Source organism: Platalea leucorodia, assembly GCF_965183815.1.
Source record: "Platalea leucorodia genome assembly, chromosome: 3".
NCBI lineage: Eukaryota > Metazoa > Chordata > Aves > Pelecaniformes > Threskiornithidae > Platalea > Platalea leucorodia.
The window spans coordinates 24,341,286-24,354,581 of NC_138825.1; the positions used below are offsets into that span (position 1 = coordinate 24,341,286).

General features: G+C 40.4%; 1 protein-coding gene across 3 annotated transcripts in view; it reads left to right on the plus strand.

The window, feature by feature from the left end:
* Positions 1-13,296, plus strand: part of ESRRG (estrogen related receptor gamma) — a gene marked incomplete at its 5' end in the record, with an annotated part of 376,019 nt that overhangs the window by 22,740 nt on the left and 339,983 nt on the right. Inside the window, 2 exons of one of the 3 annotated variants that reach the window (XM_082305838.1) lie at positions 741-786; positions 1,033-1,067. The exons of 1 other annotated variant lie outside the window; for it this stretch is intronic. In XM_082305838.1, coding sequence (XP_082161964.1) covers positions 741-786; positions 1,033-1,067 — 81 coding nt within the window. The remainder of the gene's footprint in view (positions 1-740; positions 787-1,032; positions 1,068-13,296) is intronic. One more of the 3 variants, XM_082305837.1, reaches the window with a different exon arrangement.

Here is a 13,296-nt window from a genome sequence, read left to right on the forward strand (position 1 = left end):
AGGTGTAAAACATGCATTTTCCATAGCAGTAATGAGGGTGAAGAGGACTGTGATTATTACTATGGCCTATTGCAAATTATCTGTAGTTCAAATTTTTGCAGTTTACATATGCTTTATATGAGCAGCTGTTTCATATTTCTGAAGTAATCCTGTGCTATAAAAATATGTGGTTTTCCTTCTTAAAGAAACTGTTACGTGCCAGTTGTACCCCAATGAAGGGACCTAGAGCAAATGTGTATGAAGTGAAACTGCTTCAGGATAACCTGCCTTGGTTTAGGGGACAATTAACGATAAATTTATTTTCGTGACCTGTCTGCCAAATATTTGGACATTAATTAGGCCCTATTTTGAGGGCAGAGCATGTGAGCTTGTAAGAAACCCCTTGTACAGGATGGGAAGAGCAAGGGGATTTTTGTCCCTAGTGAAAAAACCCATCTTCCTTACGTAGCATCACGTAAATGTGTGCGTTATTTCTAAGTAGCGTATGAATCCCTTGGCTCATATGGAGGCACTTCTTACATTGGCTTACGGCAGTAGCTGTAGTCAGCTAAGGTGCTCAAAGGTAGAGCACTGGGGAAGAAACTGAACTGACTCAAAGCATGGTCATAGTTTTTAACTTTGTCTTTCGCAATATAGTAGAAAATTACCTTTATGACTAGTGGCAGGACCTGTTGTATAAGTAATCCAGCCATGGCGCTGGTTGGTATCTCGCTTTTCATTTGAACCTCTCTGCGATGCAGGTCTTGGAGGAGTGAGTGCCTGGTGCAGTCTCTGCCTGGCTCCTTGGTAAGTCATTCAAGTCTATCTTTCTGTACAGTCACTTTCCAAACTGCTGAGCAAAAATAAGGGAATTTTTTTGTAGAGTGCTTTAAAAGAGAGCTGCTAATCAATTTTTCTTATTATTTTATGCCCTGTGATTTTTACACCACCCCCACCAGCTGGTTAATCATGCAAAAGCTGAACACTTCATTAGCCAGAACATGTTTGCCCATGGGCATTTCTGTAGCAAATTAGTTCTTTCTATTTATACAGGTAAGTCATGGCCAAAAGTCTTTAAGGTGCCAAAGGTAAGGGTTCGAATTAATTTTTTTTCTGAGTTTTCAAGAGAACTAGGTTTAACTTTGCGCACTGTTGATTTGAAATTACTTTTGAATTAAAGATAGTGTGGATAAAAGAGCATTCTTGGGCTGTTCTGAAATACACTGCCTCTTTCTGGATCTCAAATTTGGCCTTTGTAGTACAGCCTGCCTTAAAAAAACACAAAAACACATGCATGCACCCACCCATGTGTATATATATATATATATATATACACACACACACACACACACACACACACACACAAGCTACATGCAGAGACTCTGCTTGTTTGAGTGGCATGTGGCATATTGACGAGTGTTTTTCCTTTCTTACTCTATGCCTTTTAAACTATTAATTGAAAATATGCGGTTTGTAGATGCTTTTCTCTCTCAAATCAAACCGTGCCCTCTGAAAGCCTAGTTTAGCTCAACAATGAATTTAGCTTTCAGGCTTTGGCCATTGCAATATTGTTTGAATGCCACCATTTCCTGCAATCAATGTAATTTTATATCTACTTGGAATAGAAAGTCAAGATGGTGATTGCCTTAATTTAACTCAGTGTTGTATTCATTAAGGAGCTGATCCCGAATTCCTTTCAGATCAAAGTCTGTCTTGATTTCAGTGGAACCTTTCGGTGCACAAGGTGTGCGGTAGCCTTCTAAAATGTTGTCATTGTGACTAGTGAATAAAAACTAAATGTGTTGCTAAATTTAGGCTGTTGCTCATGTCAGCTTCCTTTTCTAAATGACGGTAAGTGCATTCCATAAATAGTATGCCTCTTATGTTGTCATATCTCTTTGGCTTGCTTTGCAGTATTTTACAGGATATTTGCAAATGAATTTTGTGTTCAGTAGGCAGGGGATGAAAATAACACTACTCATTGGGACTCCATTAACCCGCAGCTAATGAGGAACCATTTCAAGGGCTGGATGAGTGTAATTCAGATTAGCCTGTGTGCCAGGCTGCTCTGCTCCCGCTCAGGCTCGCGCCGTGCCATGCTCTCGCCGCGGGCTGGAGGGACAGAGCCCGGCGCGGCACAGCTGGCACTCCGGCACGGACTTTTGTCAGTTAAGTTTTCTGGGCTTCAGTTCCCCTTTTGGAAGGTAGGAGAGAAGAGTGGGTGAGTGTGTGTGTGTGCGTGCTCGCGTGTAGATAGGTAGAGTGATCTTGACCTCCGTAGTCAAGTGTTTTGAGATGTAATGAAATACTCTACAAACACTATGCTTGTGCTTGCTGGGTGATAGCATTGTTACTTGTAGAAAAGGGTACTACATGATGACAGTAAAGGTGGTCCAGACTGGCCCTTAATTAATTTTATTTTCAAAATCTATATTAGTGACTGTCATGAGGGCACCTGGGCACTTTACATCAATAAAATAATCAATTTAAAAAATTTGTAGACCAGAACTCTGTGTTCACGAACAAAACTCCTGTTGCCCGTTACGACTAAAGGTCAGTCCGAGGCTGGCCAAGGAAGCAGGACTCGCGTTTCTGCGCCTCGGCGCTTGCCAGACGCGGCTCTGGCGGAACACCACCGGCAGCAGCTTCCAGATGCCCACGGTCCCTGCAGAGAACGCCTTGCTCCTGGCTGATGACTTGTTAACCCCCTGCAAGTCTCAGATTGGTTTCAGGACCAATGGAAAAGGTGGAGTAAGACTAGTTTGGAGGCCAGTCCCAATTAAAAATGCAACTTTACCAGTTGCGAGCAGCCCACTGAAGTGCAGGAAGCAGGGACTCGGTGGGGCTGTGCTGCTGGATGAGAGAGAGAGAAAGAGACCTCCTTCTGAAGAACAGGCTAGAGCCCTCTTAACTGAAGAAACTTTATTGATGATAAATTTTACATTATGCAAGCTTAGCAAATTCTCTAGGAATATAATGCTTCCCAGTTTTTTTCTTAACGTGTTAATATTTTATGATACCTGTACATTAAGGGCCAGTTCCTACAATGTTTAAGTGAGTTTGGGTTGCTAAATTGCTTTTATGGACTTTTAAAAAAAACACTACTGGTCACTACGGATTAGCTAAATTCCCAATTTCACTTGACGTGCTGATGGTATAAAATCAGCTTGTTTCTGTTTTTTGTGCATTAAGTGAGCATATGTAATAAAATTAAATGTTGTTGCAAAGCTGCATTTTATTTATTTGTATTAGTACATTTGGGGCAATAATCCCTCTTTAATACATGTCTAATTGTGCAAACAACACTGAAACTAGGAGGTCCTGGACACCAATGTAATTTTTTAAACGTGAAATGATAATATATTTTGATGTCTTGAAATCCAATTGAACTCAAGCTGAGCTTAAAAATCCAAGATCTGATTCAGGAGAATTCAGTCCCATCTGGCTGGTGGGTAGCAGGTGTGCAGTGTGTGTGTGTAAGGAAGGGAGGTGATTGCAGGGAGTAAAACATTTCTCTTTTCCTGTAAAGCTTTAATGCCAGTTTAATGCTGTGGTCTGAGGCTCTCTGCAGTTTAAGTTCTTGCGTAATTACCAACATCTATTGTTGGTCTCCATTTCTAGACAACATAACCGTGATGGTGAATGGCAGAAGCAAGTAAGTGTACAGCATTATGAAGAAATCTAGTTTCTAATTTTTAAAGTTTTGATTTAATTTCTGATTACACCCAAGACTCCTCGTATGGGAGAGTGCGTTTTTACAACTTGATACATACGGGATCCTTGAAGACCGAGTGAGAAAGGTTTCGTTGTGGCGTTCGGTATCAAGGTCTTTTTGAGAGTTTCTGCATGTTCCCACAGCAACATAGAGGTTTGTTTCATCTATTTATTTTTATAAAAGCAAAGAAAGTGTATTATGGAATTTTATTTTCAGCAGATAATAGATATGTTCTACATTGTTGTATAACTGTGATTATAACGAAGGAGGTTTTTTTAATCTTTGAAAGTATGTTAACAATCTATTAGATACTTCAAGCAACTCTGCTGGTCCCACTTTATACCTTGTAACCTTCAGACACTTGTCCCAGCCATTCCCGTTTTCCTCTTTCTCTGTCCCTTTCTTCATCTTTTGATCAGATACTGCCAGTTACCCTCTGCCTGGGAGCTTTTTACTTAGGAGGTTTAAGAACCTGCTCTTCCTTGACTTTTGGCATTAGCTATCAAGTCGTCTCCCTTTTACACTCCTATCAACTCTCCCTCTTCCAACTTTTAAATATTTCCTGTTCCTTTTATTTGTCTTCACTGCTGTATAACTTTGTGCTGGAAAGTCTTTCAGCACATGTGATTTTTATGGGAGTTGGCACGCAAAGCACTACTTACTTATCAAAATAAGTAAGCAAACAGTCATACTTCTTTTCTAGTTTTTAACTTCACACTACTACAGTGGATGACACTGTGTTTCACAGGGTTTTTTCCATGGTGAACTGACTTAATTTCTAACGTAGAGTGGAGCTGGTGCTGTGTTGCCAAGGGAAGTCCATCTGGTTTGACAGACAAAATGATAAGCCTTTCTCTGGACATCCCTGTAAAGATCTCCCTTTTATTTGTTTGCTTTATGAAGTTGAATGGAAGAGGTCACCCCCTTTGACAGAACAAATTCTTTTTTTCTAGCAACAGGGTTTTGCATGAAAACATTTTTTATTAAGCAAGTCATCCATACTGCACCGTAGGCTGTTTGAGTGTAACAGTATGTTACAGTCTGCAAAGTTAATGCAGTTAATATTCAACTGAACTTTTGGGGGGTTGCTAATCCCTTAGGCGGGCTTAGCAGAAAGGGCAAACATATTTATAGCACTTTGAATCAGACTGCAGCGAACAAGTAAGAGTATGTGTTATACCATGCAAATGTTATACAATTTCAGGAAAGCTCAGTGCATAATCATCTTTTAATAGTACTTAAGTTGGTGAAATATCTCATCTGTAGGCAAGAGAGTTGTTGGTTCAGTGGACAACAGGTCTGTTAAAATGAGACTCCGTGAAAGGTCTTGAGATTCCTGTTCTGGTGATAAATTCTGTAAGTTCTGAACAGATTTATGGGCTGTTTAATTAGGAGCTAACTGTATTCTTTAAGCTCTGTCATTTGTATTATTCCCTAATAGGATTTCATTGGACTTTGTCACATATCTGACTATGACTGAGTGTGTGCAGGGTTGTCAGTAGCCTATTCCATATAGACCACAGTCTCTTACTATTTTTGTAGAAGTAAAACGATTATTCCTGAATGGTCTTTCCTCCGGAGTGGAAGTGCGACACTGGGTAGAATTTGCTTTGGTTAGAGCCGCGGGCGCGCTGGGCAAAAGAAACGAGTTGAGTCATGAGTTGTGGGAAGTTCATAGAGAAGCTGAGGTGCTCAGATTGAGAATGTCCAACAAGGAGGGTCATGTTTCTGTGAGACAGAAACTCTCCATATCTATGGCACGGACAAAACTTGCATTGAGTGTAAGGTTATATGGAAAAGCAAATGAAGGCCCTGTAATGCTACCAACCCATCAGGAGCCAGAGAAAAAGAAATTACGATTGTGGATTTTCTACAGAATTTGATTGTGTAGAGTTTTTAGTCTAATAAATAAGAGGTCGATCAATGGGTAGTCAACAAAAAGTCATTCGTACATTTTTTTTTAATTTTATTTTGAGAGAGACATTAATACAATTGCTGTAGTCTGTATGGTAGATTTTTAAGGTGAACTTCTGGTGCCATACTAACACAGAATACAGGCCTGGCAAAGTAGCCATTCTATTCTAGTTAAGATTTTCTAATATATTTTACATTTTGGCTATTTCTTCCATTTTTTCTAGATATTTAATATTGGAATGAGTGACTCCAACATGGAACTTGACCTTAAAGGGGGCTCGGGTGCCTGAACTTATGCACGTACTCAAGTAATTTATTGATTTGCCACCTTACCTGCGCCCACTCCCTTCCTTTTCCTTTTGCTCTTTGTGAACCACATTGGCCATTCATAGTCCTTTAGGAAAAAAGTCCTACAAAATAATTGATGTGTCAGAATTGTTAGGAAAAATGGAAATATGTTGATAAAGATTTTCAAATCTTTCTATTCATTATATTTTCAGTTAAAAATAAAATGACTGAATACCAGAGGAAGTAGAATTTTGTATTGGAGTTGTTTATATCTGAAGTACCAGAAAATGACTAGTTTATTATATGCAAGATTTCAGATTCCAGAATATATTAAAATATTAGCTCAAAGGTTAAAAGCCTCTCTCAAGGAAGGAAGAAGATTAGAAGGGAATTTGGGCTAATGGGGTTGAGACCCAGTAGGTCTGTAACGGGTGCACAGGGATGATGTGGCTGACACTGATGTGGGTCCCTTTGGTTCCTCGTCCTGAATGTCCCCAGCTCGTCATTGGATCAGCTTCCACGCAAATCCTAAGCAAGATTCAACCTCATACCTTGACATCTATAATGAGACTCCATAACATTTCTGTCATTTTATTAAACAGTAAATAACAGACATCCATAGTAAATGCCTAACTTCACAGAGTACGCTGGTGAAGGTGTGCTGGATCTTAGCTACACATCCTGCAGCCATCTTGGAGCTTAGAAATAAATTAAACCATCCACAGTTTTATTGGGAAAACAAAGAGTTAACACTCCGGTGATGTTAACTGTGATAAAAGGGGGGTGGGTGTGTGTGTGTGTTACTGTGCTGTACTCTATACCTTTATGAGCTCTTTTTATAGTAGCATTCCCAGCAGCATTCCCAGGAGCAGTCCAGGTCCAATCAGGACTGGTATGCCATTGTGCGAGGTGTTGTTCTAATTCATGTGTAAATGTGGAGTGGTTGCTGCCCTGAGGATATTACAGTGAAATTACAAACAGGATAAAAAATAGTAGGAGGTGTGGAGGAGAAGGAGGGCAGCTGCAGCGAGGTGCACTTGTCTCGTTGAGGCCGCGGTACGTACAGCCTGATACCAAATGATGGGCATTTCATTTATTTATGTCTGCTGCCTTCAAAACAATTAGCCTCATTGTCTTTCGTTTGTGTCTTAGTTATTTAAACAGAAATGTAGAAAGTACGAAATGAATCGCTCCTGAGATCCTTCTAGCCTCTTGTGCTCTCTCTAGCAATGACCAACCCCAGGCGCCTCAAGGAAAGTTGTAAGAGCCTCACAATGGGCAGACATGGGATAATCTTCTCTCTACATGTTCTCATCCTAATCTTTCATTATTAGGGATTAATTTAAGCTTTGAAGCATGAGGTTTTAAAAAAAATATATTTGTTGTTCCCCCTCCTCCACCGTCAACCTTGTTTAAAGTATGAAATATCCTCCCAAGCCTGTGATCTGAGCTGTTCTGGGGGTAATCCTGCCTGCTCCTTGGTGTGCTAACCAAATTTGCAGCTTGGGAACTACCGTGGTGATTTTGCTTCCTTTTATGCCAGAAGGCACTGGTAGATCCTTTTCCACAGGGAGGTGGGTGAAGGCAGAAGCATGTTGAGCAGTCACGGCCTAGGTGTTCCAATGTCGCCGTACGTCAAAGCTGTGGTGCCGTGGCTGGATCTCGCCCTTTTCTTTTAATATTTTAGTGGCTAATTTGCAGTAAAGCACAATAGGAAATAACCATAAATAAATCTGGGATCCTTTATATTAATTTCTTTCGCTAGCTGTGTACATATGAGCAGCTTGCCATTTGCATATGTGAATCTTGTCATAACAATTTCGGGAAGTGATTTGTTAATAATCAAGTTCTCGGAACAGCTCTAAATCAGTAATTGATGTAGGTCTGGATAAAGCAAGCCTTCCGCCTGCCTATTTTGTGGAGCATTTTTGGCAAGTTTCAAGCTAGCGTGAAAACTAGCCATCAGAATAAAATTTAGGACAGCTGGGATGCTTTGCTGTGAAGACTTTTGGCTCCACAGTTCAAATAATCACAATAGCAGCTCAATTTAGCCTTTGGCTGGATAGGTTTGGCAGGGCACAATGAAAAATAATTATTTCATGGCCTGCTTATTTGTCCCTTAACAAATAAACTCTCTGACCTATGCAGGCTTATGTAAATATGCTGCCGTATGTGGGGTTGTAGAACACGGTCATGTCCCCATTTGGAAATATGTTTTATTTCACCCTCATGTTACAAACTTTTTTTTAGAGTTTTGTTTGGGAAGCAAAGAAAGGGATAGGAGGTATCAGATGCTGAAGCCCAGACAGCCAGGCACAGAGTCTAAAAAGCCATCTAACAGTCCTCTTTCTGAAAACACGTCCATTAGTATGCAGTGTTTTCACTGCTGTAATAATAAGAGCAATCATGATACGAACAAGTCCGTCTCTTCACAGCCTTCCCACGCGGGATGGAGAATGACAGCTCCTAAAGCATTTGGATATTTGCCTGAATGTATGCTGCTTAGCTAACCACGGTTCAACTTGCTCTCCATCTTATGGCTTCCTGGATATCCTTCTCAATTGTTTCAGTGACAGCTTAAAATGTGAGACTTGCAGGGGGGAGATAAAAGCTTAGCGAAAGGCTTTTTGTGTGTGAATTTAAGGGGAAGTTTTATTACACTTGATGATGGAGAGACATGCCACACTATTTTCTGTTCCTACGATTTTAGTATTTGCACTTTCTGTTGTACTGGCAGCAGCCAATCCATAACGTTGTCTTTCTGTTTCCCACTCTGGAGGGGGAAAATACACAGAAGAATACAGATTGATGGTTTTGTCTTCTGACACCACCATTTTGGTTCTGAAACCGTAAAAGAAAGCCTTTTTCCCAATGACCTGAAAGATCTCTCTGGAACGTCTACCTTTACACACTCATGCACCTACGCACGCACACATGCACGCACGCATGCACAGGCTCTCGCTAAGATGGCTATGATCTGTTTTTAATAGTGGTACTTCTTCTCAAAGTGTCATTTAAAAAAACATCAGCAGTCATGTCATGCATCGGGATGAATTTCTAAATGTAAATGAGATTCTCTCAGTAATTTATTTACATTTGTTTTCAGCACAACAAATGAGACATCACGTAGCTTCATAATTTCCCATGACCGAGTCACCAGCATGAGGTGTGTAATTTACCCTGATTTAAGATGCTTATCTAGAGGTTCTTGCAACAATACCTGGTGGGCTTTTTTATACTACTTTTTGCTGGCTTTTAACCCATCTACTTCACCTCCTTCTCTGTTTTTCAGTTGAAAAAGAAGTGTAAATGTGTCTGCTTCTTGAGGCCTTTTTTTCAGTAGAGCTGAGAGGGATGGCTTTGTTGCCTTGTTTTATGATTATTTTCCCTTTTCATTTGCTAAAAATCAGAGGAGGCTTCCAGAATATATCTTGATTTACAGTCTGATGATGGAGGAAGGAAATGCTGATTCTGGACATTTCTGGTGGAAAAATGTTCGTTCAGACATGAAGCGTGAATGGGAAGCGTCCTGTAGTCGTTGGGTCTCCCCTTTTTCAGCTGAAATACTAAATCTTGGGCCTGGTCTTGGCTCTGCTACTGACTCCGAGTTTCTGATCTGCCTGTGTCTGAAGTGATACTTATATTGAGAAGGGATGTGAACACCAATTTTCAAATAATGTGGACACACTCATGTACTACAAAACTCATTTATTTTAAGCCTGTAGTTGGAACATTTAGATGTCTAACTACTTGCTTGAGTATTTCAGGTGGGTAGATGATTAAAGGTGCAATGTACCATGCATACAATTTTGTACCTCTTATCTTGCAGTCTCAGTTAAGGCTTGACTAAAAATCAGGGCTATAGCTTTTGCTTTTTTCAGGGTAACAACACAGGAGAACTGTGAGACTTGATGAAAGTTACCGGTAGTTCCGCAGCAGTACAAAATGCTATGCTATATAATTATGCCGTGGCAGTAGTTTGGGATGTTATCGTGCAAAAATACTGTACATCTTTATGGAGGTCTGTAGGGTTAACCGTATGTAGGTGTGCTTTTCTTCACTGAGAGGAAGCATGACATTTCTTTGTGCTCATTCCCAAAGCAAAATTCAATGTCTTCCTTTAAACTGCATAAGCAGATTCCAAAAAGAATAGATTTGGACTGGTTTTTAATGTGCCTTGTACGTACTAGGACCCAGTTCAGATTTAAGTTTTGGCCTGCTGGCCATTTCCTTAACGTTGCATGGGTCTAGCACCAAATTATGCTGATGGCTTGTCTATCACCAAATTATTTACAGCACTGCAGTTAAATTATAGAAGTCTTCCAGACAAGCAGTGCTCTGGGCAAATTATTTCATCAAAGTTATTTTCCATGGTATGCTTAAGCAAAAGCTTACAGGAACAACATGAATCTCTTTCTGGTATGTGATTATGCATATGTGGTAACAGCCCCCTCTTTACAAATAGCTAGCTTTCTACCTGGGAAAACAGAAGGAAACCATGATATGAAAATTAGTGATCTCTGTGTTTTCCTCAGTTTGAAGCAAAAGTTTTAGGTTATGGAAGTGCAGGACTCAGGCCAGCAGTAGGATGGCCACTTCTGCACACTGTCAGCTCGTTCAAGGTCTCGGCACTTTTTTTTTTTTCCGTAGACTTATAACCGCACACCTCTGTGCACTTATAAAAATCAGGTACTGCACAAGCACATCAGCCGGCTTTACTAGTTCTTTGTCACATCCAGGCCCAGTGGTCACTGTCCACTTTCACAGGGAGGTACATTTGCGTATCTGAAGGCAGTATAGGCTTTTACTGCATTCCCCCCATCTAGCAAGATTTGAGCTGCTGTACGATTATGAAATGTACAAGGAGAATATAAATCCTAAAAGCAGCCCTAACTCCCCATTATAATTGGCATCCTTTCAAACTCTGTTCCGGAGTTTAGAAATACAGTCAGGGTAGAACATCTATATTTGGGTTTATATGTACTGGTCATACCTACTGGTTCACTTGGAAAACCGTTGGCATAGATCTCTATTTAAGGACTCTGGATGCAGTGTTTATGTTTAGCTCAGTGTTTTTTATCACTGCATATTTTCTTTTAGTATTCCATTTTAACATGTTTGCACTGTGAGACAAGAATGCCTTCCCAGCCTCTGCATGGTTGTGTGCTTTTTGTTTAATGAATATAGAAATTCAGGTTTTAAACTGACTCCCGTGCATAAATTCTGCTGGGAAAACAGGTGCTTAAAATCTGTGTTTTCCAGATCTCTCTTCACCCATATCTTTAGGGTAAAGCTCAGCCACGTGTAGATGGTAGATTCGAATGGGACCTTTGCACTTGGTGCCCAGATGTTGAAAACCTTACACATGTGAGGAAGGGCAGCAGGCTCAGAAACGCGTGAAAGCTAAAGGTCTTTGCAAACCAAACCTTGGATTTAACCTAATTTCTGTCCGGCATTGGGCTGTGTTTGTTGCTATGTGAGGACTACGCAGACCTGGGGAGCCCGCTCTGCAGCTCAGCTGGGTGGGCTCAATCCAGGCATGTGAGAGGTGGGACTGCAATAGCTGGAGTTTCATTACGTTGTTGGAGGATTTTTATTATTTATTTTATTGGCAGGATGTGAATGTTTGTGAAAGTTGGATCTCCTTTGCTCCTGATCCTTAGGAGATGCAAGTCTGATTAAGAGCCCCCTTAATTTAGAAATGCTCTTAAAGACAGGAAGATGCTTGAAGCTGGCTTTGTCAACAAAATGGGGGAGCTAAGCTCTCAGGGCCCATTAACAGTGGTGCCAAGATGGCCGCTGCTGCATAAATACTAGGAATTAAGTTTCTAAAAAACCCAAGAAGCTCCAAATTGTATGTCTCACCAGTTCTTTACTCCCCCAGTTGTAATCCATATCTCACTTATTGCTAGAGTCAACAGTCTAATAGTAACAAAAAATACAACCTTTTATCATCTATTGATTTCCAGTCTTTAAAAACTGACAATAAGCTATTTTTTGTCCAATTTCTCAATAAATAGGAACATCTATTGGTTTTTCAGTTTTATTGTATTACATTAGAATATATTTTACTGCATATAGTTGGTAATGTAGCATCAGGAGACATGTTTACGTTCAGCAAGTAACTTTTGAAACTGCATAGCTCAACTGAGATATGTAAACAAATTTGTAATACTAGTTTAATTTAGATTACAATGCAGAATACTCAGGCTTGAGGTCATTTTTCTATTTGTTCCATTATGATCCTCTAACTAATGGAGGAGAATCGCCATAAAAAAATAATTACAGTAGAACATCAGTAAAGGTGAACATCTACTTTCTTCCCTATCTGAGGAAGAGGGAGGAATTTTGTAGTTAAGCAAGCATCGCAATATCTGGGTTTATTTCCTAGAAATCCACCACAGACAATGTTGTTCAGGTTGGGCAAGTCATAAATTCTGTCTGTGTGACACTGTGTGTCAGAAGATATGGCACGAACATCATCTTTTTCAGTGACCTCTGTTACCCTCTCTCTCCTTTTAAAAAAGGAGACAAACTGCAATATGATTTAGCTGTGGTAGACCTTGGGATGTGGATCCTGAGTTGCCTCCCCACCACCACCTGCCTTCACGGTGGAAGATGACCTGGTGGGTTTTTTCCTTTCCAGAACCTGTCAGGAGAGACTGAAGATCAACAGTTGCCTGTTCCTTACTCTTGTGATGAGAAATGGCAATTTGATGATATTTTTATCCCTGCTGTAGAAGCAGTTTAAGCATTTTTTGTTTTTTGTTTTTTAATTAAGAAGCAGTTAATTTTTCTTCTGGTGACATTCAGCCCCACAGCCAAAGACAGTAAGGTCTCAGTTGTTTCCATGCTAACACCAGAAAACCTGAGGTGGAGGTGCCACTGCTGCAGTGAGGACGCACAAAACAACCTCTGCTTTAAACCAGCTGTGCCACTGCGCCTCCAGTCCTGGCCTTTGCAGACCCAAGTGGTTCTTCTGCTTCGGGGCTATCAAAGTGATCATCCTGGCAGGCTTCTTGGATGAAAAATTTCATCCAGGTCATGAAACATTTTCCTGTACATTATCAACATAGAGACAGTTCTGGCTTATGTTTCATAACCATTGTGCAGTAAGCGGAGAGAGAACCATTTGGGCAAATGTTTGGTGAATTGGGTGCTATTCTGCAAGGCGTGGGCTCGTGCTCATAAGCTGCTGTGGATCTTGCTGTCATCTCTGCCTCACAGGATCTGATGCACAAGGAGTTAATAGATATCCAGTGACCAAAGCCATTTATATTTCTCTTTATATACAGAAGTGAAGTGGAGCATGTAAAATTGGAAAGCAAAACCAAACCTGAAATTCTCTAACTTTGACTCGTGTGTGTGTGCGTGTTATTTTCCCATGATCTTTAATTACA